We start from the raw sequence: 27,987 nt of genomic DNA, 5'->3' as shown, positions 1-27,987 counted from the left end.
ACATGTATAGGGTCGGCGATGATGGGGTATACGACATGTATAGGGTCGGCGATGATGGGGTATACGACATGTATAGGGTCGGCGATGATGGGATACAGGACATGTATAGGGTCAGCGATGATGGGATATAGGACATGTATAGGGTCAGCGATGATGGGATATAGGACATGTATGGGGTCGCTGATGATGGGATACAGGACGTGTATAGGGTCAGCGATGATGGGATACAGGACGTGTATGGGGTCGCTGATGATGGGATACAGGACATGTATAGGGTCGCTGATGATGGGATACAGGACGTGTATAGGGTCACTGATGATGGGATACAGGACATGTATAGGGTCGCTGATGATGGGATACAGGACATGTATAGGGTCGCTGATGATGGGATACAGGACGTGTATAGGGTCACTGATGATGGGATACAGGGCATGTATAGGGTCGCTGATGATGGGATACAGGACATGTATAGGGTCGCTGATGATGGGATACAGGACGTGTATAGGGTCGCTGATGATGGGATACAGGACGTGTATAGGGTCGCTGATGATGGGATACAGGACGTGTATAGGGTCGCTGATGATGGGATACAGGACGTGTATGGGGTCGCTGATGATGGGATACAGGACCTGTATGGGGTCGCTGATGATGGGATACAGGACGTGTATAGGGTCGCTGATGATGGGATACAGGACGTGTATAGGGTCTCTGATGATGGGATACAGGACGTGTATAGGGTCACTGATGATGGGATACAGGACGTGTATAGGGTCGCTGATGATGGGATACAGGACGTGTATAGGGTCACTGATGATGGGATACAGGACGTGTATAGGGTCGCTGATGATGGGATACAGGACGTGTATAGGGTCGCTGATGATGGGATACAGGACGTGTATAGGGTCGCTGATGATGGGATACAGGACGTGTATAGGGTCACTGATGATGGGATACAGGACGTGTATAGGGTCGCTGATGATGGGATACAGGACGTGTATAGGGTCGCTGATGTATAACCTGCTGGACTCCTCTTCCAGGCGGACAAGTTTCACATGTATGTCACGTACTGTAAGAATAAGCCGGACTCCAGTCAGCTGATCCTGGAACACGCCGGCGCCTTCTTTGATGTAAGTATGGCCGCCATGTGCGCTGTCTACGCGTCCGCGGCCTCCTGCTCACCCAGTCTGCTCTCCGTTATAGGAGATCCAGCAAAGACACGGACTGGCCAATTCCATCTCCTCGTATCTCATCAAACCCGTGCAAAGGATCACAAAGTACCAGCTGCTGCTCAAGGTACGACCCCCCCCATCATCCCTGGAAATGACAACTCCCCACAGGCACCACAGCCCTGCAGCAAATCCTACGGGTGACAACAACACCCATCTAATCCAGAGAAACCCTGCTCATACTCCAGTCACATCCAGAGCTGCACAGTGTTTTATGTCAGGCCCTCTTCCTCCCGGTATCCAGCAGACTGCAGCCTTTCTGCTGATGAGGGCTCGGTGCAGCTCTGGATGTGAGTGTAGTGTATCTGGGGGTCAGCTGTCACACTATTACTCCTCCTTGTGTGCGGGGTCTCTGCTCCCGTTGGTGGGGGTGGGGGACACTCGCACGTTTCGTGTCTGTGTTACAGTTTCCATTGCCGATGAGATAAATATTTGGTGGACTCGGCTCCGTGCGGATTCTCTTACCTCCGTCTCTGTCTCCTCCTCTAGGAGCTTCTGACCTGCTGTGAGGAGGGCAAAGGCGAGATTAAGGACGGCCTGGAGGTGATGCTCAGCGTGCCGAAGAGGGCCAACGACGCCATGCACGTCAGCATGCTGGAAGGTGACTACTGCCGCGAGCACTGCGGGAACTACAAGTCTCAGCAATGCTATGACGCCTTCAGCCTCCCTCTAACTCTCTGTGTTGTTTTTAAGGGTTTGACGAGAACCTGGATGTTCAGGGCGAGCTCATCCTCCAGGATTCCTTCCAGGTCTGGGACCCCAAATCTCTGATCCGCAAGGGGCGGGACCGGCACCTCTTCCTGTTCGAAATCTCCTTGGTGTTCAGCAAAGAGATCAAGGACTCGACGGGACACACGAAATATGTCTACAAGAACAAGCTGCTGGTAAGAACCACCGCAGATCCGCGGGGGTGGGGCTTCAACCGTGGGGGCGGGCTGTTATCAGTACTCCATGGGGGCAGGGCGGTAGATATTCATCATGGGGAGGGGTGTTACCAGTACACCATGGGGGTGGGGCATCAGTGATTTATAATGGGGGTGGGGTGTCAACCATGGGGAAAAGTGATACCAATACACCATGGGGGTGGGGCATCAGTGATTTATAATGGGGGTGGGGCGTCAACCATGGGGAGGGGTGTTACAATACACCATGGGGGTGGGGCATCAGTGATTTATAATGAAGGTGGGGCGTCAACCATGGGGAGGGGTGTTACAATACACCATGGGGGTGGGGCATCAGTGATTTATAATGAAGGTGGGGCGTCAACCATGGGGAGGGGTGTTACCAATACACCATGGGGGTGGGGCATCAGTGATTTATAATGAAGGTGGGGTGTCAACCATGGGGAGGGGTGTTATCAGTACACTGTAGGCGGAATTTATCATGGGGTGGGGTATTAGACATGGGGGCAGGGCAGAAAACCTGTCCTGATTGATTGCAGCTGAGGGTTTGCTACATTTGCAGCCAGTGTAGATAATCGTCTGTGATATAAACACCTGGACTTTTGATGGATTTGTGTTACCTTCTTTGATACATTGTAACAACATATCAGTGTTTATCTGACTGAGGATTATCTACACTGATGTAACTGTGACAGCCCCTCAGCTGTGTGAACATACCCTTAGGTGAGAACAGATTTTTAAGGCATGAGTGCTTCCATTCACTGACAGACAGCAGAGATAACTAATGGTAAGTTAATATAAGGAACCCTGTAAGCAGCCTGACACCCCTTGCTGCTGCTGTTTGTCACCGGTGATGGCGGCATCCAGGGTAGGCATCCAGGGTACATGTCCGTGAGGTTTATAAATTCGGTCACCGCTCTCGTCTCCGTGACTCCGTTCTGTTTTCGCCACTCCTTAGCCACACCCACCTGTAGTAGAGCGCCACTAGACCTGCTGGTTGAACGGATGCTGTAGCGATAAGTTTGGTGCGGGCACGAGCGCCCTCTTGTCTCTGCCCGGGATGCAGCTCGTTTGTTCTTCCTCTTTCTTCCAGACCTCTGAGCTGGGGGTGACGGAGCACGTGGAAGGGGACTCTTGTAAATTCGCCTTGTGGTCGGGTCGCACGCCATCCTCCGATAATAAAACCGTGCTGAAGGTTCGTTCCTCATGAATTCTGTCAGATTCCTTTTTTTTTTTTTTTTTGCACTTTCCACTAGACCTGATTCATATACTCCAGTCACAGCTGAAGCTGCCCTCACAACCCTGCTACTTTCCCTGCATAAACTCACCTGGCGCTCCAGTGACTGCTACCTGTCAGCATCTGTATAGGCGCTCAGGGCTGGCTGATATCAAGGGATAGTGAGCAGAATTGTGACTGCAGCTTTGGAGGTGACTGGAGCATAAGATATGATGTAACTGCAGTAGTGTGACAGGAGTGTAAGGCATGACATAAGCACTGAATTAAGACTGCAGTGCAGGAGGGGAGGTCATGATGGAACTGAAAACAGTGGCTTAGTATGTGGCGCATCTTGCGCTCTTCTCTGCGCGTGCGTCTGGTGCGGAGCCGCTGCTCTTCGGCTCTGACGTCTCCTTTGTCTGTAGGCATCAAGTTTAGAAGTAAAACAGGAATGGATCAAAAACATCCGAGAGGTGATCCAGGAGAGGATGATCCATCTGAAGGGCGCCCTAAAGGAGCCGGTCCATCCCCCGAAGACCCCGGCCAAGCAGAGGAACAACAGCAAGAGGTAAGAGTCGCGCAGAGACGCAGCCGCCGTAGATGGAATCGTGAATGTGCATAGTTTGTGGAACTAGAAGTCCCAGCACACAATGAGATGGCACTTAAGGTTCAGCGGCACTTTCAGGACGGCCATAGCCTGGGCCATGTCTCTGCCGCTGGCCTCTGTGCACCAGGGCTGTCTCCTAGCTCGGGTGTAGCTGTGGATGCCCCTCTGCAATACTGACAGGAGCCGATCCTCTCCTCCACCCAGCTTTCCCAGAGTCCTGATAGCTACTTACATACATGAACTGCCCCCGCTCCCATACTGCCACATACAGTGTGTGATACTGGACTGTGGGAAGAATGGCTGACAGGTCTAGCAGAGCCGTAATGGACATCACCCAGCTTTCCCAGAGTCCTGATGGCTACTTACATACATGAACTGCCCCCGCTCCCATACTGCCACATACAGTGTGTGATACTGGACTGTGGGAAGAATGGCTGACAGGTCTAGCAGAGCCGTAATGGACATCACCCAGCTTTCCCAGATATGATATGGCACAGAGGAGACTGGGGATAATACTTTTATGTGAGGGATGAATGCAGGGACTAAGGGGGTGACACCATCTTGTCATCTAGGAGGGCAGGGAATGGAAGAAGGTTGCAAGTCCAGGGGCGCAAGGTCTGGGGGGCAGGATTCAGAGGGGTAGGTTCTGGGCGTCCTAAACAGCAGAATGTGGGGATGGTGCAGGATCTAGATGGACACAGTCTGTACGGGCAGAGTCTGGGGACGAGGGGCAGATGCACATTTCATTGTACAGCTGATAGTTGTGTCTTTTCCTTGCAGGGATGGATTGGAGGATCTGGACAGTCAGGGGGACGGCAGCAGCCAGCCGGACACCATCTCTATCGCATCGCGGACGTCACAGAACACTGTGGACAGCGACAAGGTAAGACCCCAAACCCTGCACCCTGTGATAGACCCGTCTTGTACGCTGGCAAACATGAAAGCAATGCAAGAGAGACCCCGACTTGTAGTGGTGATGACAGTTTATGGTGGGCATGGAGGTCTTCCAGACACTCGTCCCATCGAAGCGCACTACAGGGGGCAATAGACTGTATTCTCCTGTCCTACAGTCATCCTCTCCCCTGAAATGGCTGATAACAGGGAGCAATAGACTGTATTCTCCTGTCGTACAGTCATCCTCTCCCCTGAAATGGCTGATAACAGGGGGCAATAGACTGTATTCTCCTGTCCTACAGTCATCCTCTCCCCTGAAATGGCTGATAACAGGGGCAGTAGACTGTATTCTCCTGTCCTACAGTCATCCTCTCCCCTGAAATGGCTGATAAAAGGGAGCAATAGATTGTATTCTCCTGTCCTACAGTCATCCTCCCCCTGAAATGGCTGATAACAGGGGGCAATAGACTGTATTCTCCTGTCCTACAGTCATCCTCTCCCCTGAAATGGCTGATAACAGGGGGCAATAGACTGTATTCTCCTGTCCTACAGTCATCCTCTCCCCTGAAATGGCTGATAACAGGGGGCAATAGACTGTATTCTCCTGTCCTACAGTCATCCTCTCCCCTGAAATGGCTGATAACAGGGGGCAATAGACTGTATTCTCCTGTCCTACAGTCATCCTCTCCCCTGAAATGGCTGATAACAGGGGGCAATAGACTGTATTCTCCTGTCCTACAGTCATCCTCTCCCCTGAAATGGCTGATAACAGGGGGCAATAGACTGTATTCTCCTGTCCTACAGTCATCCTCTCCCCTGAAATGGCTGATAACAGGGGGCAATAGACTGTATTCTCCTGTCCTACAGTCATCCTCTCCCCTGAAATGGCTGATAACAGGGGGCAATAGACTGTATTCTCCTGTCCTACAGTCATCCTCTCCCCTGAAATGGCTGATAACAGGGAGCAATAGACTGTATTCTCCTGTCCTACAGTCATCCTCTCCCCTGAAATGGCTGATAACAGGGAGCAATAGATTGTATTCTCCTGTCCTACAGTCATCCTCTCCCCTGAAATGGCTGATAACAGGGGGCAATAGACTGTATTCTCCTGTCCTACAGTCATCCTCTCCCCTGAAATGGCTGATAACAGGGAGCAATAGACTGTATTCTCCTGTCCTACAGTCATCCTCTCCCCTGAAATGGCTGATAACAGGGGGCAATAGACTGTATTCTCCTGTCCTACAGTCATCCTCTCCCCTGAAATGGCTGATAACAGGGAGCAATAGACTGTATTCTCCTGTCCTACAGTCATCCTCTCCCCTGAAATGGCTGATAACAGGGGCAATAGACTGTATTCTCCTGTCCTACAGTCATCCTCTCCCCTGAAATGGCTGATAACAGGGAGCAATAGACTGTATTCTCCTGTCCTACAGTCATCCTCTCCCCTGAAATGGCTGATAACAGGGGCAATAGACTGTATTCTCCTGTCCTACAGTCATCCTCTCCCCTGAAATGGCTGATAACAGGGGCAATAGACTGTATTCTCCTGTCCTACAGTCATCCTCTCCCCTGAAATGGCTGATATTCTCCTGTCCTACAGTCATCCTCTCCCCTGAAATGGCTGATAACAGGGAGCAATAGACTGTATTCTCCTGTCCTACAGTCATCCTCTCCCCTGAAATGGCTGATAACAGGGAGCAATAGACTGTATTCTCCTGTCCTACAGTCATCCTCTCCCCTGAAATGGCTGATAACAGGGAGCAATAGACTGTATTCTCCTGTCCTACAGTCATCCTCTCCCCTGAAATGGCTGATAACAGGGGCAATAGACTGTATTCTCCTGTCCTACAGTCATCCTCTCCCCTGAAATGGCTGATAACAGGGGCAATAGACTGTATTCTCCTGTCCTACAGTCATCCTCTCCCCTGAAATGGCTGATAACAGGGAGCAATAGACTGTATTCTCCTGTCCTACAGTCATCCTCTCCCCTGAAATGGCTGATAACAGGGAGCAATAGACTGTATTCTCCTGTCCTACAGTCATCCTCTCCCCTGAAATGGCTGATAACAGGGGCAATAGACTGTATTCTCCTGTCCTACCAGTCATCCTCTCCCTCTGAAATGGCTGATACAGGAGGCAACTAGCCTGTCTTTCCTGTCCTACAGTTCATCCTCCCTGAACATGGCTGAATACAGGAGTCAATAGACTGTATTCTCCTGTCCTACAGTCATCCTCCTCCCCTGAAATGTCTGCATAACAGGGAGCAATAGACTGTATTCTCCTGTTCCTACAGTTCATCCTCTCCCCTGAAATGTCTGATAACAGGGAGCAATAGACTGTATCTCCTGTCCTACAGTTCATCCTCTCCCCTGAATGGCTGATACAGGAGGACAATAGACTGTATTATCCTGGTCCTACAGTCATCCTCCTCCCCTGAACATGGCTGATAACAGGGGGCAATAGACTGTATTCTCCTGTCCTACGTCATCCTCTCCCCTGAAATGGCTGATAACAGGGGGCAATAGACTGTATTCTCTGTCCTACAGTCATCCTCTACCTGAAATGGCTGATAACAGGGGCAATAGACTGTATTCTCCCTGCCTACAGTCATCCTCTCCCCTGATAATGGCTGATAACAGGGGGCAATAGACTGTATTCTCCTGTCCTACAGTCATCCTCTCCCCTGAAATGGCTGATAACAGGGAGCAATAGACTGTATTCTCCTGTCCTACAGTCATCCTCTCCCCTGAAATGGCTGATAACAGGGGGCAATAGACTGTATTCTTCTGTCCTACAGTCATCCTCTCCTCTGAAATGGCTGATAACAGGGAGCAATAGACTGTATTCTCCTGTCCTACAGTCATCCTCTCCCCTGAAATGACTGATAACAGGAAGCAATAGACTGTATTCTCCTGTCCTACAGTCATCCTCTCCCCTGAAATGGCTGATAACAGGGGCAATAGACTGTATTCTCCTGTCCTACAGTCATCCTCTCCCCTGAAATGGCTGATAACAGGAGGCAATAGACTGTATTCTCCTGTCCTACAGTCATCCTCTCCCCTGAAATGTCTGATAACAGGGGGCAATAGACTATATTCTCCTGTCCTACAGTCATCCTCTCCCCTGAAATGGCTGATAACAGGGGGCAATAGACTGTATTCTCCTGTCCTACAGTCATCCTCTCCCCTGATATGGCTGATAACAGCCGGCAGTAGACTGTATTCTCCTGTCCTACAGTCATCCTCTCCCCTGAAATGGCTGATAACAGGGGGCAATAGACTGTATTTTTATTTACATTAGGCTACTTTCACACTCGCGTTTGGTGCGGATCCGTCATGATCTGCACAGACGGATCCGTACAGATAATACTGCCGTCTGCATCCGTTCAGAATGGATCCGTTTGTATTATCTGTAGCATAGCCAGGACGGATCCGTCTTGCGCTGCACCACATTGCGGACAGAAAAAACTGCGTTTTGGTTTCCGCCTCCAGAGCGGAATGGAGACGGATCGGAGGCAAACTGATGGATTCTGAGCGGATCCTTTTCTATTCAGAATGCATTAGGGAATAACTGATCTATTTTGGTCCGCTGAGCCCTGAACGGGCTGGAAAGCCAAAATGCCGGTGTGAACGCAGCCTTACTCTGACCTATTTAATATCGTGACTCAGGCTTCAGAGTTGTTAATGCACTTATTTATTCCTCATCATTTAAGATCTCGGTTTGCTGTCAGTGAATTGGAGGTAATTGTAAGCTAAACACCTCTGCAGCACAGGTATCTGCTATGCTGGTCTCTGGGCTGATAGTTCTTACCTGTACTGATATACAGTAACAACCCCTCAGCAGTGCGAAGGTTTGGGTCAGGATGAGTTTTCAGGTTCTTTTTTGCAGAGATCTTAGGCTCCATTCACACGTCCACAAATGGGTCCGCATCCGTTCCGCAATTCTGCGTAATGTGTGCGGACCCATCCATTCTCTATGGGGACGGAATGGATGCGGACAGCACACAGTGCGCTGTCCGCATCCACATTTGCGGAGCGCGGCCCCGATCTTCGGGTCCGCAGCTCCGCAAAAGATAGAACATGTCCTATTCTTGTCTGCAGCTGCAGACAAGAATAGGCATTTCTATAGGGGTGCCGGGCGGGTGCATGCGGGTCCGCAACACACCACGGACGTGTGAATGGAGCCTTACAGGAAATCTGTCTCCAGCGACCTCCCTATTCCGCTGCCTGGGGATGTTACTCAAAGCAACGAGGGAAGGGCTGGCCACAGCAGGAGGTGGAGCTTAGGAGCGACAAGAGCAATGACGATGCCCTTATTGCCCTAAAGGCCTAATCTGCATATTAGCTGAAAGTATCAGAACTCGGGAACGGAGCCTCGGATCAATAAAGTAAACACAGGGTTTTAATCAAGAGAAGCCGCTCTCGGTGTCTGCAGAGGGATCGGGTGGTCTGGTTCCGGGTCTGTGAAAATCGGAGAGACAAGTTGCGGGCAGTGTGATTGCGACCTCGTACCCGCAGTGTCTCGGAGTGATGTGCGCCCCAGACCCGGCTGACATCTCCTGGTGTCTTCCTCCTCACATTCCTGCTGAACCTGCTGGACGAGCGGCGGGCGCCGTGTGCACAGTCTGGCGGTCTGTATTGTCAGGTCCACAGCTTTATAATCAGAGGGTTTTGTTACCATTCTTATATGTAGCAGAGCTGGTTGTGCGTTATCCTCTGTTCTGGTAACTGATGTGCTCCTATCTGCCTGTGGGGGGGGAGCGCGTCTGGTCGCCCGTCTGGTCGCCCGTCTGGTCGCCCGTCTGGTCGCCCGTCTGGTCGCCCGTCTGGTCGCCCGTCTGGTCGCCCGTCTCTCTGAGCTGCCGCACCCGGGTGTAGTACACGGCCTCCTGCGAGCTAATTGCCTGCGCAGCCTCTGCTAATCACAAGACGTTCCTGACACACATGTGATGTGCTGCAGGCTCTGCGCCGGCCCCTTGTGTCAGTGTGCAAACCCTCGCCAGCTGCAGCCACACACTGCCACAACCGCTCTGCTGTGCCGTCCGTGGAGGGCGCACCATGAAAAAGTGGCTGAACACCAAGCAGGCAAAGCGGGGGTCAGCTGTAAGTAGACGCATGGACTGTGAGTGCAACACTCTGCATACAGGGTGCTTATCTTAGGAGAGATGTTCTGCGGGCTGGGCGTGGGTGAGCTCGTTACCTGACTGTACCTTGATGGGCATAGTGTGGGGCTGCGAGGGTGCAGGGTTATACGGGGGTCCGTGCCACCCCAGACCCAGGGATAAACACTCGGAAGCTGCTGCCGATTAACCCCGCCAGTGCCAGGTCCGCACACAGTGCCTCCATTGTGTCCCTGGGGGTTGTGCCCTCATTGTCTGGTGCCCCCTGATGTTACCCAGCCCCCCGCATTGTCTGGTGCCCCCTGGTATTACCCAGCCCCCCGCATTGTCTGGTGCCCCCTGGTATTACCCAGCCCCCCGCATTGTCTGGTGCCCCCTGGTATTACCCAGCCCCCGCATTGTCTGGTGCCCCCTGGTATTACCCAGCCCCCCGCATTGTCTGGTGCCCCCTGGTATTACCCAGCCCCCCTCATTGTCTGGTGCCCCCTGGTGTTACCCAGCCCCCTGCATTGTCTGGTGCCCCCTGATATTACCCAGCCCCCCGCATTGTCTGGTGCCCCTGATGTTACCCAGCCCCCCGCATTGTCTGGGGCCCCCTGATGTTACCCAGCCCCCCGCATTGTCTGACGCCACCTGGTATTACCCAGCCCCCCGCATTGTCTGGTGCCCCTGATGTTACCCAGCCCCCCGCATTGTCTGGTGCCCCCTGGTGTTACCCAGCCCCCCGCATTGTCTGGTGCCCCCTGGTGTTACCCAGCCCCCCGCATTGTCTGGTGCCCCCTGGTGTTACCAGCCCCCCTCATTGTCTGGTGCCCCCTGGTGTTACCCAGCCCCCCGCATTGTCTGGTGCCCCCTGGTGTTACCCAGCCCCCTGCATTGTATGGTGCCCCCTGGTGTTACCCAGCCCCCCGCATTGTCTGGTGCCCCCTGGTGTTACCCAGCCCCCTGCATTTTCTGGTGCCCCCTGGTGTTACCCAGCCCCCTGCATTGTCTGGTGCCCCCTGGTGTTACCCAGCCCCCCTCATTGTCTGGTGCCCCCTGGTGTTACCCAGCCCCCTGCATGTCTGGTGCCCCTGGTGTTACCCAGCCCCCCGCATTGTCTGGTGCCCCCTGGTGTTACCCAGCCCCCCCGCATTGTCTGGTGCCCCCTGATATTACCCAGCCCCCCCGCATTGTCTGGTGCCCCCTGGTGTTACCCAGCCCCCCGCATGGTCTGGTGCCCCCTGGTGTTACCCAGCCCCCCGCATTGTCTGGTGCCCCCTGATGTTACCCAGCCCCCCGCATTGTCTGGTGCCCCTGATGTTACCCAGCCCCCCGCATTGTCTGACGCCACCTGGTATTACCCAGCCCCCTGCATTGTCTGGTGCCCCCTGATGTTACCCAGCCCCCGCATTGTCTGGTGCCCCCTGATATTACCCAGCCTCCCGCATTGTCTGGTGCCCCCTGGTGTTACCCAGCCCCCGCATTGTCTGGTGCCCCCTGGTGTTACCCAACCCCCCGCATTGTCTGGTGCCTCCTGATGTTACCCAGCCACCCGCATTGTCTGGTGCCCCCTGGTATTACCCAGCCCCCCGCATTGTCTGGTGCCCCCTAGTATTACTCAGCCCCCCGCATTGTCTGGTGCCCCCCTAGTATTACTCAGCCCCTCCTCTCGGGCGCAGTGATGATCGATGCAGGTGTCACGTGGCTCCGTGTGGACCAGTCATTAACCCTGTACGGACTGGTGGACGGCTGCATCCCCCAGTATAAAAAGTCAGGGCTGTGTGGTGGCACTCCGGGTGTGTAGGGGTTAATGGTGTGTGTCCGCAGTGTGCGGGTAAAGTCCATATAGTGATCGGGGATCGAGGAGACGCCTTCCTTCACAGGGACAAGAGCCGTCTGACATTGTGCCGGCTCCAGGACCCGAAGACCGTGTAATGAGCCGGGGGCCTCCGCATGTAACATGTCATCTGCAGAGCTGTGTGCTATTTACTGACACAGGGTCCTCCGCATGTAACATGTCATCTGCAGAGCTGTGTGCTATTTACTGACACAGGGGCCTCCGCATGTAACATGTCATCTGCAGAGCTGTGTGCTATTTACTGACACAGGGTCCTCCGCATGTAACATGTCATCTGCAGAGCTGTGTGCTATTTACTGACACAGGGTCCTCCGCATGTAACATGTCATCTGCAGAGCTGTGTGCTATTTACTGACACAGGGTCCTCCGCATGTAACATGTCATCTGCATCTCTTCCTTTTCGTTAAAATGTATTAGTCAGGCAAATATTAGGTCAGGACGGGTGTTCAGCTTCTGGACGTAAACTAGGCAGTTTCCATTCCCTGACAGCAGTCAGAGATCTTGGAAAGGGTTTGGGACAAAGCCCATGAGAGGGATGCAGAACGTTTCACTATAGGATGAGGCAGTGTTCAGCGGAGACCAGACGAGGCTTGGCTGATAACAGCGGAGAATAGATGGGACGCCGCTCGCTGCACGGATGGACGCCGCAGTCAGTACCAGGACGGCGCAGTCAGTACTAGGGCGCTGCTCGCTGCACGGATGGACAGCGCAGTCGGTACCAGGACGGCGCAGTCAGTACCAGGGCGCTGCTCGCTGCACGGATGGACGCCGCAGTCGGTACCAGGACGCCGCAGTCGGTACCAGGACGCCGCAGTCGGTACCAGGACGCCGCAGTCGGTACCAGGACGCCGCAGTCGGTACCAGGACGCCGCAGTCGGTACCAGGACGCTGCTCGCTGCACAGACGGACACTGCAGTCAGTACCAGGGCGCCGCTCGCTGCACGGATGGACGGTGCAGTCGGTACCAGGACGGCGCAGTCAGTACCAGGGCGCTGCTCGCTGCACAGACGGACGCCGCAGTCGGTACCAGGACGGCGCAGTCAGTACCAGGGCGCTGCTCGCTGCACGGATGGACGCCGCAGTCGGTACCAGGACGGCGCAGTCAGTACCAGGGCTCTGCTCGCTGCACGGATGGACGGCGCAGTCGGTACCAGGACGGCGCAGTCAGTACCAGGGCGCTGCTCGCTGCACGGATGGACGCCGCAGTCGGTACCAGGACGGCGCAGTCAGTACCAGGGCGCTGCTCGCTGCACGGATGGACGCCGCAGTCGGTACCAGGACGCCGCAGTCGGTACCAGGACGCCGCAGTCGGTACCAGGACGCCGCAGGGCGATTTGCTTGTTATCTTTCATCGCGATCTGAATAATTTCCTGCGTGCAGTAGAAAGGTTTATATAGCATCCAAGGGTCAGGACTTGTCAGATAAAGCTGCAGCGCAGAAAGGGTTAAAGTCTGTGTGGTTGCGGCTCAGTGATCCATCGCCGGTCACACCGTCCCGTACACTAAGCGGTGTCCGGCATGATCAGCGGCGCCTCCCCAGAGACCAGGAGCTGCCTTTCTCTGGACTGGGGGCACAAACTTATTCATATATAAAAGACTGGGCACACCTGAGAAATGGTCACTACGTTTATTAAGTTAATTGTGATAATGTAAGACTATACGGTGGATCCGATGATAGCGCGCCAATACAACGAATTATCTACCACCTGTGGGTAAATGGCAAAACAATACACAAGATGTAGAATAAAATAGGATAGAATATACAATATAAACCCCTGTAAATAAATATAGGGAGGTTAGTGCATCAATTTGTAGGATAAAAAATATATAATAAAAGTATAGCAGCATAAGATGGATGTAGCCGCGCGCATCAAATCTGCTGACAGAAACAAGCGACTTATTATCATATATTCATTCCAATAAATCGGAAAAAACGTGCACAAAGTCCAGCAAGGAGTCTTCGTTATCTGCACCACATACTGAGGAAGGGGATATCTCAACCCCGAAACGCGTCTGGTCAGACCCCCCACTTGAATGTGTGTGCACCAGAAAGATCCCGCGGGAGTGGTGGCATCAAATCGGAGCCTGAATCCAAACCGGCGGCACATGTGAAACAATCCACCGACGCGGTAGACTAGCATCCTGGAGGACACAAGAAAAGTATCCTATTGAAGCCCGCAGGACGGCAGAGGTCTCCAAGTACTGGTCGACTCGAGTGATCACAAATCCTATTACTTACCTCTAGGTTAGCGATACAGCGGGACGCCGCTAGGTTAGCGATACAGCGGGACGCCGCTAGGTTAGCGATACAGCGGGACGCCGCTAGGTTAGCGATACAGCGGGACGCCGCTAGGTTAGCGATACAGCGGGACGCCGCTAGGTTAGCGATACAGCGGGACGCCGCTAGGTTAGCGATACAGCGGGACGCCGCTAGGTTAGTGATGCAGCGGGACGCCGCTAGGTTAGTGATGCAGCGGGACGCCGCTAGGTTAGTGATACAGCGGGACGCCGCTAGGTAAGTGATACAGCGGGACGCCGCTAGGTTAGCGATACAGCGGGACGCCGCTAGGTTAGTGATACAGCGGGACGCCGCTAGGTAAGCGATACAGCGGGACGCCACTGGGTTAGCGATACAGCGGGACGCCGCTGGGTTAGCGATACAGCGGGACGGCGCTAGGTAAGCGATACAGCGGGACGGCGCTAGGTAAGCGATACAGCGGGACGCCGCTAGGTAAGCGATACAGCGGGACGCCGCTAGGTAAGCGATACAGCGGGACGCCGCTAGGTAAGCGATACAGCGGGACGCCGCTGGGTTAGCGATACAGCGGGACGGCGCTAGGTTAGCGATACAGCGGGACGCCGCTGGGTTAGCGATACAGCGGGACGGCGCTAGGTTAGCGATACAGCGGGACGGCGCTAGGTTAGCGATACAGCGACTTTGGGCAATGACCTATTCGGCAGGTTGTAATACTATGTGGTGCAGATAACGAAGACTCCTTGCTGGACTTTGTGCACGTTTTTTCCGATTTATTGGAATGAATATATGATAATAAGTCACTTGTTTCTGTCAGCAGATTTGATGCGCGCGGCTACATCCATCTTATGCTGCTATACTTTTATTATATATTTTTTATCCTACAAATTGATGCACTAACCTCCCTATATTTATTTACAGGGGGATATATTGTATATTCTATCCTATTTTATTCTACATCTTGTGTATTGTTTTGCCATTTACCCACAGGTGGTAGATAATTTGTTGTATTGGCGCGCTATTTGGGATCATCGGATCCGCCGTATAGTCTTACGTTATCGCGACCACATTTCTCAGGTGTGCCCCCTCTTTAATATATATATTTCTAGCATTTATTTAGTAGTGGGTGACACTACTGGACTGTGGGCACCCTGGTTTGGCGAACTATTAGCCTGTGCGTCCTACTACCCTATATATACAAGCTTATTCATGTTCGTCTTTGTCTGTGTTGCTTTCTCTGCGCCAAATCCTCAGAATCTCCCATTGCCCTTGTTTTGTCACATTGTAACGAGAGAACGACAGCCAATATGGCCGCCGGCAGTAGGTGTCGGAGTCCTGTCGCCTCCCAGGTTGAGCTCTGGTTTTATTGTGCACCCCGCGTCCGAAATGGTTAATGGCGGAGTCTGGCGAGGAGCGGAGACTCGCGGCTGCGGATTTGCAGGAGTATGACATTTATTCCGGTGCCTGCATTGCCGGCTTCGCCTCAGCCCCCCACCGTCTGCCGGGATCCCGTGTCATCCCTGGACGGAGGATCGCCCTGCACTCAGATCCCTCCAGACTAGGACAATGATTGTGCTCAGATCCTGGAGCTGACGTGACGCACGGTATTTTACTCTGCGATCATCGCCCTGATCATGTCTGACATGTGATCAGGATGGCGCCATTGGTAGCACTGTTTCAGCCGGCCACCGGTGTCAGAGCGCCGCCGCCCAGAGCCGTATGATTCGCATGTCATGAGCTCCGCCTGTGACCCCCTTAGATGACAGAAGATGAGGTGTTAGGGCGCTGCCAAGACCCCTGCCCAATTACTGCCCGCTGCAGGGACCCTGGAATCTGGCGACATCTGCTGTTTCCTTGTGTCAGATCGATACTTTATTGCGACTGATCTTGTTATTGATGACTGATATGCGGGGGTTAATGGCTGTCATATAAACATGTCATCTGTGACCGGTAAGCGGCACTGACACCTGCGGCCGTCTCACACTGATGGGAGGATCGCTCTGTTTACCTGGCTCCAGTACTGTGTGGCTGAGGATTTGTTACATTTGTATCAGTGTAGACAGTCCTCTGAGGCAAGCATCCTGGACTCCAGGCTGACACATTGTAACAAACTATCAGGTGAGGAGAGAGATTAGTGCTGCTGATGTGTTGTCCAGACTGATACAGTGTAACAAGTCCTCAGCAGAGTAAACAGACAGCTGACAGCAAGCAGAGATCTTGAGGAATTATACACAAAATATATTAGAAAGTTAGATTTGTATCCTCAGCAACTGCACCACCAGCTGCTCCCTCTGGTGTACTGGTGCAGTGCTGTGTGCAGTGCTCAGGGCTCTAGCTGCTCCCGTCAGTGTACTGGTGCAGTGCTCAGGGCTTCAACTGCTTCCGTCGGTGTACTGGTGCAGTGCTCAGGGCTTCAACTGCTTCCGTCGGTGTACTGGTGCAGTGCTCAGGGCTTTAGCTGCTCCCGTCGGTGTACTGGTGCAGTGCTCAGGGCTTTAGCTGCTCCCGTCGGTGTACTGGTGCAGTGCTGTGTGCAGTGTTCAGGGCTCTAGCTGCTCCCGTCAGTGTACTGGTGCAGTGCTTTAGCTGCTCCCGTCGGTGTACTGGTGCAGTGCTGTGTGCAGTGTTCAGGGCTCTAGCTGCTCCCATCAGTGTACTGGTGCAGTGCTCAGGGCTTCAACTGCTTCCGTCGGTGTACTGGTGCAGTGCTCAGGGCTTCAGCTGCTCCTATCGATGTACTGGTGCAGTGCTGTGTGCAGTGTTCAGGGCTCTAGCTGCTCCCGTCAGTGTACTTGTGCAGTGCTCAGGGCTTTAGCTGCTCCCGTCGGTGTACTGGTGCAGTGCTCAGGGCTTCAGCTGCTCCTATCGATGTACTGGTGCAGTGCAGTGTTCAGGGCTTTAGCTGCTCCCATCGGTGTACTGGTGCAGTGCTTTAGCTGCTCCCGTCGGTGTACTGGTGCAGTGCTGTGTGCAGTGTTCAGGGCTTTAGCTGCTCCCGTCTGTGTACTGGTGCAGTGTTCAGGGCTTTAGCTGCTCCCGTCGGTGTACTGGTGCAGTGCTCAGGGCTTTAGCTGCTCCCGTCGGTGAACTGGTGCAGTGCTCAGGGCTTTAGCTGCTCCCATCGGTGTACTGGTGCAGTGCTTTAGCTGCTCCCGTCGGTGTACTGGTGCAGTGCTGTGTGCAGTGTTCAGGGCTTTAGCTGCTCCCGTCTGTGTACTGGTGCAGTGCTCAGGGCTTTAGCTGCTCCCGTCGGTGTACTGGTGCAGTGCTCAGGGCTTTAGCTGCTCCCGTCGGTGAACTGGTGCAGTGCTCAGGGCTTTAGCTGCTCCCATCGGTGTACTGGTGCAGTGCTTTAGCTGCTCCCGTCGGTGTACTGGTGCAGTGCTGTGTGCAGTGTTCAGGGCTTTAGCTGCTCCCGTCTGTGTACTGGTGCAGTGTTCAGGGCTTTAGCTGCTCCCGTCGGTGTACTGGTGCAGTGTTCAGGGCTTTAGCTGCTCCCGTCGGTGTACTGGTGCAGTGCTTTAGCTGCTCCCGTCGGTGTACTGGTGCAGTGCTCAGGGCTTCAGCTGCTCCCGTCGGTGTACTGGTGCAGTGCTCAGGGCTTCAGCTGCTCCCGTCGGTGTACTGGTGCAGTGCTGTGTGCAGTGTTCAGGGCTTTAGCTGCTCCCGTCGGTGTACTGGTGCAGTGCTCAGGGCTTCAGCTGCTCCCGTCGGTGTACTGGTGCAGTGCTCAGGGCTTTAGCTGCTCCCGTCGGTGTACTGGTGCAGTGCTGTGTTCAGGGCTTTAGCTGCTCCCGTCGGTGTACTGGTGCAGTGCTGTGTTCAGGGCTTTAGCTGCTCCCGTCGGTGTACTGGTGCAGTGCTGTGTTCAGGGCTTTAGCTGCTCCCGTCGGTGTGCTGTGTGCAGTGCTGTGTTCAGGGCTTTAGCTGCTCCCGTCGGTGTACTGGTGCAGTGCTGTGTTCAGGGCTTTAGCTGCTCCCGTCGGTGTACTGTTGCAGTGCTGTGTTCAGGGCTTTAGCTGCTCCCGTCGGTGTGCTGTGTGCAGTGCTGTGTTCAGGGCTTTAGCTGCTCTCGTCGGTGTACTGGTGCAGTGCTGTGTTCAGGGCTTTAGCTGCTCCCGTCGGTGTACTGGTGCAGTGCTCAGGGCTTTAGCTGCTCCCGTCAGTGTACTGGTGCAGTGCTGTGTTCAGGGTTTCAGCTGCTCCCGTCGGTGTACTGGTGCAGTGCTGTGTGCAGTGCTCAGGGCTTTAGCTGCTCCCGTCAGTGTACTGGTGCAGTGCTGTGTTCAGGGTTTCAGCTGCTCCCGTCGGTGTACTGGTGCAGTGCTGTGTGCAGTGTTCAGGGCTTTAGCTGCTCCCGTCGGTGTACTGGTGCAGTGCTCCCTCCTATAATCCCTGGCGTTACAGGACGGGTGTGGAGATCTCTTTGGGTGATGCCAGTATAGCGCCTATAGATGATGTCTTCCCGCTGCCCACAGGCCCTGGAATTCTATTCATCACTCCGCAGGCTGCTCACATAAGAGAATAGATTGCGGCGAGGCAGATGGTCGGGGCCGCCCCGGGATTTGGGCCTCACTGGGGTTTTCTTATGTAACACTTCCCATCCTGATAGGTTGTTACAGTGTATCAGTGCAGGTAACAATGTATCAGTCTGGATTCTGGGCTGTTTATCCTACTGAGGATTGACTAGACTGGATACAAGAGTAACAAACCCTCAGCTGTGAGGAGGTATTGGGTCAGGACAGGTGTTCTGCTTCTGTAAGGACAATGGGGCAGAACTGGCTTAATCGCCCCTAGCAACCAATCAGATTTCACCTTTCATTTTCCAGAGAAGCTGTGAAAGATGGAAGGTGAAATCTGATTGGCTGCTGTGGACAAATAAGCCAGTTCTACCTTACACCAGTTTGATAAATCTCCTCCAGTGTTTTCATTCACTGAAAGTAAGCAGAGAGCTTAAAAATAGTGATGAAATGAAACCAAAGCCTGCTAGGCCGTTCTGATCCAGTGCTGAAGGTCTACTGACTTCGGTTTAGCTGCTTGTTCGTCACTTTGTGTCATGTCCTAATGTGAGCTTCTGACACAGAACCGCTCGGCCCCAAGAGCGGAGAAGACTGAAACGTGTCCTTGTCCCATCGCCTGTAGTGGGGTACACGGGGTCAGCGAGGCGCCTCACAATCAAACATCCAGCGCCCCCCCCTGGAGCACCACCCCTATGTATATGTGTAATAGTGGTATCACTCAGGCTTAGATACAGTATCACTCAGGCTAGGCTTAGATACGGTATCACTCAGGCTAGGCTTAGATACGGTATCACTCAGGCTAGGCTTAGATACGGTATAACTCAGGCTAGGCTTAGATACGGTATCACTCAGGCTAGGCTTAGATACGGTATCACTCAGGCTAGGCTTGGATACGGTATCACTCAGGCTAGGCTTAGATACAGTATCACTCAGGCTAGGCTTAGATACAGTATCACTCAGGCTAGGCTTAGATACGGTATCACACAGGCTAGGCTTAGATACGGTATCACACAGGCTAGGCTTAGATACGGTATCACTCAGGCTAGGCTTAGATACGGTATCACTCAGGCTAGGCTTAGATACAGTATCACTCAGGCTAGGCTTAGATACAGTATCACTCAGGCTAGGCTTAGATACGGTATCACACAGGCTAGGCTTAGATACGGTATCACACAGGCTAGGCTTAGATACGGTATCACTCAGGCTAGGCTTAGATACGGTATCACTTAGGCTAGGCTTAGATACGGTATCACTTAGGCTAGGCTTAGATACGGTATCACACAGGCTAGGCTTAGATACGGTATCACACAGGCTAGGCTTAGATACGGTATCACACAGGCTAGGCTTAGATACGGTATCACACAGGCTAGGCTTAGATACGGTATCACACAGGCTAGGCTTAGATACGGTATCACACAGGCTAGGCTTAGATACGGTATCACTCAGGCTAGGCTTAGATACGGTATCACTCAGGCTAGGCTTAGATACGGTATCACTCAGGCTAGGCTTAGATACGGTATCACTCAGGCTAGGCTTAGATACGGTATCACTCAGGCTAGGCTTAGATACGGTATCATATCACTCAGGCTAGGCTTAGATACGGTATCACTCAGGCTAGGCTTAGATACGGTATCACTCAGGCTAGGCTTAGATACGGTATCACTCAGGCTAGGCTTAGATACGGTATCACTCAGGCTAGGCTTAGATACGGTATCACTCAGGCTAGGCTTAGATACGGTATCACTCAGGCTAGGCTTAGATACGGTATCACTCAGGCTAGGCTTAGATACGGTATCACTCAGGCTAGGCTTAGATACGGTATCACTCAGGCTAGGCTTAGATACGGTATCACTCAGGCTAGGCTTAGATACGGTATCACTCAGGCTAGGCTTAGATACGGTATCACTCAGGCTAGGCTTAGATACGGTATCACTCAGGCTAGGCTTAGATACGGTATCACTCAGGCTAGGCTTAGATACGGTATCACTCAGGCTAGGCTTAGATACGGTATCACTCAGGCTAGGCTTAGATACGGTATCACTCAGGCTAGGCTTAGATACGGTATCACTCAGGCTAGGCTTAGATACGGTATCACTCAGGCTAGGCTTAGATACGGTATCACTCAGGCTAGGCTTAGATACGGTATCACTCAGGCTAGGCTTAGATACGGTATCACTCAGGCTAGGCTTAGATACGGTATCACTCAGGCTAGGCTTAGATACGGTATCACTCAGGCTAGGCTTAGATACGGTATCACTCAGGCTAGGCTTAGATACGGTATCACTCAGGCTAGGCTTAGATACGGTATCTAAGCCTAGCCTGAATGATACCGTATCACTCAGGCTAGGCTTAGATGATCCAGTATCGATCAGGCTAGGCTTAGATGATCCAGGATCGATCAGGCTAGGCTTAGATGATCCAGGATCGCTCAGGCTAGGCTTAGATGATCCAGGATCGCTCAGGCTAGGCTTAGATGATCCAGGATCGCTCAGGCTAGGCTTAGATGATCCAGGATCGCTCAGGCTAGGCTTAGATGATCCAGGATCGCTCAGGCTAGGCTTAGATGATCCAGGATCGCTCAGGCTAGGCTTAGATGATCCAGGATCGCTCAGGCTAGGCTTAGATGATCCAGGATCGCTCAGGCTAGGCTTAGATGATCCAGGATCGCTCAGGCTAGGCTTAGATGATCCAGGATCGCTCAGGCTAGGCTTAGATGATCCAGGATCGCTCAGGCTAGGCTTAGATGATCCAGGATCTCTCAGGCTAGGCTTAGATGATCCAGGATCGCTCAGGCTAGGCTTAGATGATCCAGGATCGCTCAGGCTAGGCTTAGATGATCCAGGATCGCTCAGGCTAGGCTTAGATGATCCAGGATCGCTCAGGCTAGGCTTAGATGATCCAGGATCGCTCAGGCTAGGCTTAGATACGCGCTGTCCTTCTTGTCCGCCTCACGCTCTGGCTTCTCTTCTCTGGCAGTTGTCGGGGGGCTGTGAGCTGACAACCGTCCTGCAGGATTTCATCGCCATCCACAGCAATGAGCTGAGCATCCAGGTGGGTCAGACGGTGGAGCTGCTGGAGAAGCCGAGTGAACGGCCCGGATGGTGCCTGGTCCGAACCACAGACAGGAGCCCCCCGCAGGAAGGGCTGGTCCCCAGCAGCGCCCTGTGCATCTCTCATTCGCGCAGCAGTGTGGAGATGGAGTGTTTCTTCCCGGCAGGAAAAGGTAAGATGGAGGCGATCATTGCATCTTATACACAGGCACATGCCGGGGCCACAGGGGCCAATGTCTGATAGTAGTCACTGGGGCCCTCATCTAGCCTGCGCTCCCTGCTGGTACCACTGTTTCTGTGTGGTTCTACATTGTGCCCAGTAGGTGGCGCTGTCTTCCTATAGGTAATGTGCAATTAAGGGGCCACTAACCCTTCCGAGCCGCTGCAGCCGCGGAGATCCGTCACTCGTATGATGGGGGGCCGCCTTCAGTACATTTTCCTTCTTTTATTTTATTTCTGTTCCTGTTTCTCTACTTGCTGTCAGTGAATTAAGGCATTCTTGTTTCTTGCTTCTTAGTTTTTCCATTTGATGACCGCAAGCAGAGATCTTTAAAGTCGTTGAATCCTGTTAGAAAGCTGTGTGGATAAGCTGTGTCTACATGAAACTCCCAGAATGCTTTGTGCTCTGCTGCGTTGCATTCTGGGAGACACTGAGGCAGCAGATTTGTAAATGCAGCTCTGGATGTGACTGGAGTATATGGAGACTATATCTGTCACCTGTAGTAAATGACGCCCACCTTCCTTCCTGCGGTCGACCCCTACAGGAAGCCCCCCTCCCCATACACCTGTCACCTTGCAGATCTGGCTCGTCTCGGGGGCTCACATGCTTCACATTCATGAGGGGCTTTATCTCCTGCGACGCTGATCAGGAGCCTGATGGGTCAGTCATGCGGGAACAGCCCACCCGCCCGGCACTGCGGGCCCACGACAACTGACACCCGTGAGGGGGAGGAGTCACCACAGACGGCTATTTATTCCATTATGTGTGATGTATCCAGTGCAGACTGTCCCAGCCTCCCGGGTGATACATTGTAACAAACCATCAGCATGGGAAAGAGAGTTGTGATGTGTTTACCTCAGCAGATTGTAACAAACCCTCTGCTGGACAGTTTTTCATTCACTGACAAGAAGCAGAGATCATAAAATGGTGATGAAATAAAACTACAGTCTTGTTCTCTAGGGACTAAGCGTGGGTTTTATCTCTTGCCTTTGCCTCCCCCCTGATATTTTGGGTTTGTGCACCCTGGGGGAGGAGGATTCACCTGTTCCTCCATGGTGCCCCTCCCCCGCTTGTATCCTGTGGCCCCCCATACGCCCGCTCGGTGCACTCAGGAAGCAGATGGGGGATGATCTGTGCCCTGGAAATGCCGCACCTGAGCTGACAGTGATGTGGCCCCCGTGCTGCCGACAGACTCGTCCTCCATCAGGCTGGGATCCGACAAGAGATTTGTGGACACCTTCCTGCTCCAGCTCCATTGTTTCTGTCACTTTCTCGATACTTTGTTTCTCTTCTCAGTCGTCGTCTCCGCCGCAGAGTCGCCAGCGTTCCCGTAACAGCGACTCCCACATCTGTAGAGAAACGTCCAAAAGTTCTAGGGCTGAAAAACAAGACTCGCCGTTCTGCAAGCAGTGATGTCATTGATCAGTGACATCATCAGTAATCATCGCATCATAAATATGTGATGATGTCATCAGTCTGTGAACCGTAACAGCATAGATTTGTGTGCAGTGACACAATGACATCATCAGTCCGTGTGCGCCTGAGGATGGGGGGGCTTCTCCCCAAAACACGCGTTGCTTCCCGTTATTCTATTTTTTTATTCCCCTTTTTAACCGTTTCCTGACCATAATCCCTTTCCACTGGGATCTCTGATGTCCTCCATCCAGAGTCACCGTCTTTCGTGCTTATTGCCTCCGATTTCTTTGTGTCCCAGCTTTGTGACGAGGCCTCGGTGACATCGCTGGAGGTGCAAGGACGAAATTCTCATCTGATTTTCTTTTTTTCAATGGAAATAAGTAATGTAAATACGGGCGCAGGATTGTGCTGGCGAGCAACTGCCACAACCGCTCCCTGCTCCATCCACTGGATGTCCACCTTAATGGCCGCCACGGGGCAGTCACCTGTATTTTCTACTTTTTGTACCCCTATAATCTAACTGTTCATCACAAGCCTGGTTCATGAATAGAATGCCAGTACTGCAGTGAGGCATGCACATCCCGGTGTTCTGGCAGTGCAGGGGTTACAGCTTCTGGTTACCGTAGAACAGGAGTCTATTGTTTTCTCATGTAGATTGTAGAAAAAGGAACCTCTCGCCCAAATTATTATGGTTATTGCGGTTGTAGAGTGCAGTGCCCCCGGAGGCTGTGGGTGCAGGGTGCAGGGCCCCCGGAGGCTGTGGGTGCAGAGTGCAGTGCCCCCGGAGGCTGTGGGTGCAGGGTGCAGTGCCCCCGGAGGCTGTGGGTGCAGGGTGCAGTGCCCCCGGAGGCTGTGGGTGCAGGGTGCGGGGCCCCCGGAGGCTGTGGGTGCAGGGTGCGGTGCCCCGGAGGCTGTGGGTGCAGGGTGCAGTGCCCCCGGAGGCTGTGGGTGCAGGGTGCGGTGCCCCCGGAGGCTGTGGGTGCAGGGTGCGGGGCCCCCGGAGGCTGTGGGTGCAGGGTGCGGGGCCCCCGGAGGCTGTGGGTGCAGGGTGCGGGGCCCCCGGAGGCTGTGGGTGCATGGTGCGGGGCCCCCGGAGGCTGTGGGTGCAGGGTGCGGGGCCCCCGGAGGCTGTGGGTGCAGGGTGCGGGGCCCCCGGAGGCTGTGGGTGCAGGGTGCGGGGCCCCCGGAGGCTGTGGGTGCAGGGTGCGGGGCCCCCGGAGGCTGTGGGTGCAGGGTGCGGGGCCCCCGGAGGCTGTGGGTGCAGGGTGCGGGGCCCCCGGAGGCTGTGGGTGCAGGGTGCGGGGCCCCCGGAGGCTGTGGGTGCAGGGTGCGGGGCCCCCGGAGGCTGTGGGTGCAGGGTGCGGGGCCCCGGAGGCTGTGGGTGCAGGGTGCGGGGCCCCCGGAGGCTGTGGGTGCAGGGTGCGGGGCCCCCGGAGGCTGTGGGTGCAGGGTGCGGGGCCCCCGGAGGCTGTGGGTGCAGGGTGCGGGGCCCCCGGAGGCTGTGGGTGCAGGGTGCGGGGCCCCCGGAGGCTGTGGGTGCAGGGTGCGGGGCCCCCGGAGGCTGTGGGTGCAGGGTGCGGGGCCCCCCGGAGGCTGTGGGTGCAGGGTGCGGGGCCCCCGGAGGCTGTGGGTGCAGGGTGCGGGGCCCCCGGAGGCTGTGGGTGCAGGGTGCGGGGCCCCCGGAGGCTGTGGGTGCAGGGTGCGGGGCCCCCGGCGGCTGTGGGTGTAGGGTGCGGTGCCCCCGGAGGCTGTGGGTGCAGGGTGCGGTGCCCCCGGAGGCTGTGGGTGCAGTGCCCCCGGAGGCTGTGGGTGCAGTGCCCCCGGAGGCTGTGGGTGCAGGGTGCAGTGCCCCCGGAGGCTGTGGGTGCAGGGTGCAGTGCCCCGGAGGCTGTGGGTGCAGGGTGCAGTGCCCCCGGAGGCTGTGGGTGCAGGGCCCCCGGAGGCTGTGGGTGCAGGGCCCCCGGAGGCTGTGGGTGCAGGGTGCAGTGCCCCCGGAGGCTGTGGGTGCAGGGTGCAGTGCCCCGGAGGCTGTGGGTGCAGGGCCCCCGGAGGCTGTGGGTGCAGGGTGCAGGGCCCCCGGAGGCTGTGGGTGCAGGGTGCAGGGCCCCCGGAGGCTGTGGGTGCAGGGTGCAGGGCCCCCGGAGGCTGTGGGTGCAGGGCCCCCGGAGGCTGTGGGTGCAGGGTGCAGGGCCCCCGGAGGCTGTGGGTGCAGGGCCCCCGGAGGCTGTGGGTGCAGGGTGCAGTGCCCCTGGAGGCTGTGGGTGTAGAGTCCGGTGGGTATAGCGTGCGGGGCTGTGTGCAGGGAGCTCCCCCGCCTCTTGGCTCTGGCTCCTCCTGCCTGGCTGCGAGGTGACCTGCTCTTCCAGTCCCTGCTGCTGGGGGTTGCTCATTGCTGATCATGAGAGGATGAAGAGTGGAAGCCCCTGCAACCCCCCGCTCTGCACCCCGTCCTGGTTCTGCTCCAGGTGCTGCTGCTGCCTGCTGGAAGGTAGGTGCTCCCTGGATATTGGGGTCAGATAATCACCCCTCATGATTGTCGCTCTCACAGATCATTTGGTTTATGTTGAGGCTGTAACGGTGCCTCCTGCGGGCTGATGTGACCCCCTTGCGGGCTGATGTGACCCCCTTGCGGGCTGATGTGACCCCCTTGCGGGCTGATGTGACCCCCTTGCGGGCTGATTCCTCCAGGATCTTGGTCTCCTCTGTTGCACTGAGCTTTGGGATGCAGCGGCCGGGGCCCTGGGGCTCCAACTTGTTGTGGGGTCAGTTTTGCGGGTGTGGTGGTTACACAGCGCAGGGTCTGACCCCCTCCCGGGGCGATACTCACTCCTCTCATGGTAATTTGTATCCAGGTTTTATGAATGGAGATGTCAGGGGGGGAGAGGACCAAAACTTAGCCTGGAGTCACAGAGTATCAGATGCAAGTACAGCAGTGTAATGTGACATCCACCTGCCCCCTGTACCTGCCCGCCGCCATCCCCCTGTACCTGCCCGCCGCCATCCCCCTGTACCTGCCCGCCGCCATCCCCCTGTACCTGCCCGCCGCCATCCCCCTGTACCTGCCCGCCGCCATCCCCCTGTACCTGCCCGCCGCCATCCCCCTGTACCTGCCCGCCGCCACCCCCCTGCACCTGCCCGCCGCCACCCCCCTGCACCCGCCCGCCGCCACCTGCCCGCCGCCACGGCCCAGCACCTGCCCGCCGCCACGGCCCAGCACCTGCCCGCCGCCACGGCCCAGCACCTGCCCGCCGCCACGGCCCAGCACCTGCCCGCCGCCATGGCCCAGCACCTGCCCGCCGCCACGGCCCAGCACCTGCCCGCCGCCACGGCCCTGTACCTGCCCGCCGCCATGGCCCTGTACCTGCCCACAACCTCTCCTGGTGTCTGGGGCACATATGGAGCGTGACTTATGTTGAACAGAGGAAGCGGCTCCATCCTGTGTCAGCTCCTGGCAGGGGCCCCGTCTGCAGAGCATTCCTCCTCCTCCCCCCCCCTCCTGGGGCTTTGATGTGCAGGTCTGTGCTCCCAGGACGGCAGAGCTGCTTATCAGTTATGGTGATGCTCTTGTCCTCTGACCGCTCGGGTGCCTCTGATGGCTTCCACAGCTGGACTTATGGTTGGCAAGAAATTTGACTGAAATTGTGCGCAGTCCAGTAACGCCCGGGGGTCTGACCGACATGTTACTGAGGGTCCGACCTGTGTGATGCCGACTCAGCGAATCACACACATTATATCCCCGCTGTAACGCAGACGCAGCAGTAATGTTTCAGTGCTGAACTCGATGGTACAAACAAGATGGCACACTGGTCAGTGGTGGCGCATGGTGAGAGCGCCCCGATCAGCAGATCCCACCGTCCACCTATCAGGATTCCTGCCGACATTGAACCTGTCTGTTTAACCCTTCGCCAGCCATTCTGCTCTCTGGATTTGTTGTGGGTTTAGGCAGGTTGGCAGTGGCTTCTTCCATGCCTAACCACGTGGTGATCTAACTGCTGGCTCAGTCACACATTGGTGCCCGCTGTATCCTGCCCAGGAATGTGCGAGCACCACCGTACATGTCTGTCTGCAGCTCACTGCAGAATACAAGCTACTGACCCCTGTTATCAGCCATGTCAGGGGAGAGGATGACTGTAGGACAGGAGAATACAGTCTATTGCCCCCTGTTATCAGCCATTTCAGGGGAGAGGATGACTGTAGGACAGGAGAATACAGTCTATTGGCCCCTGTTATCAGCCATTTCAGGGGAGAGGATGACTGTAGGACAGGAGAATACAGTCTATTGCCCCCTGTTATCAGCCATGTCAGGGGAGAGGATGACTGTAGGACAGGAGAATACAGTCTATTGCTCCCTGTTATCAGCCATTTCAGAGGAGAGGATGACTGTAGGACAGGAGAATACAATCTATTGCTCCCTGTTATCAGCCATTTCAGGGGAGAGGATGACTGTAGGACAGGAGAATACAGTCTATTGCCCCCTGTTATCAGCCATTTCAGGGGAGAGGATGACTGTAGGACAGGAGAATACAGTCTATTGCCTCCTGTTATCAGCCATTTCAGGGAGAGGATGACTGTAGGACAGGAGAATACAATCTATTGCTCCCTGTTATCAGCCATTTCAGGAGAGAGGATGACTGTAGGACAGGAGAATACAGTCTATTGCCCCCTGTTATTAGCCATTTCAGAGGAGAGGATGACTGTAGGACAGGAGAATACAGTCTATTGCC

At 54.9% G+C, this 27,987-nt stretch overlaps 1 protein-coding gene across 5 annotated transcripts in view; it reads left to right on the top strand.

Annotated features, from left to right (window-relative positions):
- The window catches only part of KALRN (kalirin RhoGEF kinase), a 162,374-nt gene that overhangs the window by 83,258 nt on the left and 51,129 nt on the right, over positions 1-27,987 (top strand). For all 5 annotated transcript variants that reach the window (XM_044296507.1, XM_044296509.1, XM_044296508.1 and 2 more), the window contains exons 25-32: positions 1,038-1,127; positions 1,201-1,293; positions 1,716-1,827; positions 1,920-2,110; positions 3,222-3,323; positions 3,770-3,912; positions 4,732-4,834; positions 21,554-21,800. In XM_044296507.1, coding sequence (XP_044152442.1) covers positions 1,038-1,127; positions 1,201-1,293; positions 1,716-1,827; positions 1,920-2,110; positions 3,222-3,323; positions 3,770-3,912; positions 4,732-4,834; positions 21,554-21,800 — 1,081 coding nt within the window. The remainder of the gene's footprint in view (positions 1-1,037; positions 1,128-1,200; positions 1,294-1,715; positions 1,828-1,919; positions 2,111-3,221; positions 3,324-3,769; positions 3,913-4,731; positions 4,835-21,553; positions 21,801-27,987) is intronic.

The sequence above is a fragment of the Bufo gargarizans genome, chromosome 6 (genome assembly GCF_014858855.1).
Source record: "Bufo gargarizans isolate SCDJY-AF-19 chromosome 6, ASM1485885v1, whole genome shotgun sequence".
In the NCBI taxonomy this organism is placed as follows: domain Eukaryota; kingdom Metazoa; phylum Chordata; class Amphibia; order Anura; family Bufonidae; genus Bufo; species Bufo gargarizans.
This window is presented reverse-complemented; position numbering and strand designations above follow the sequence as displayed.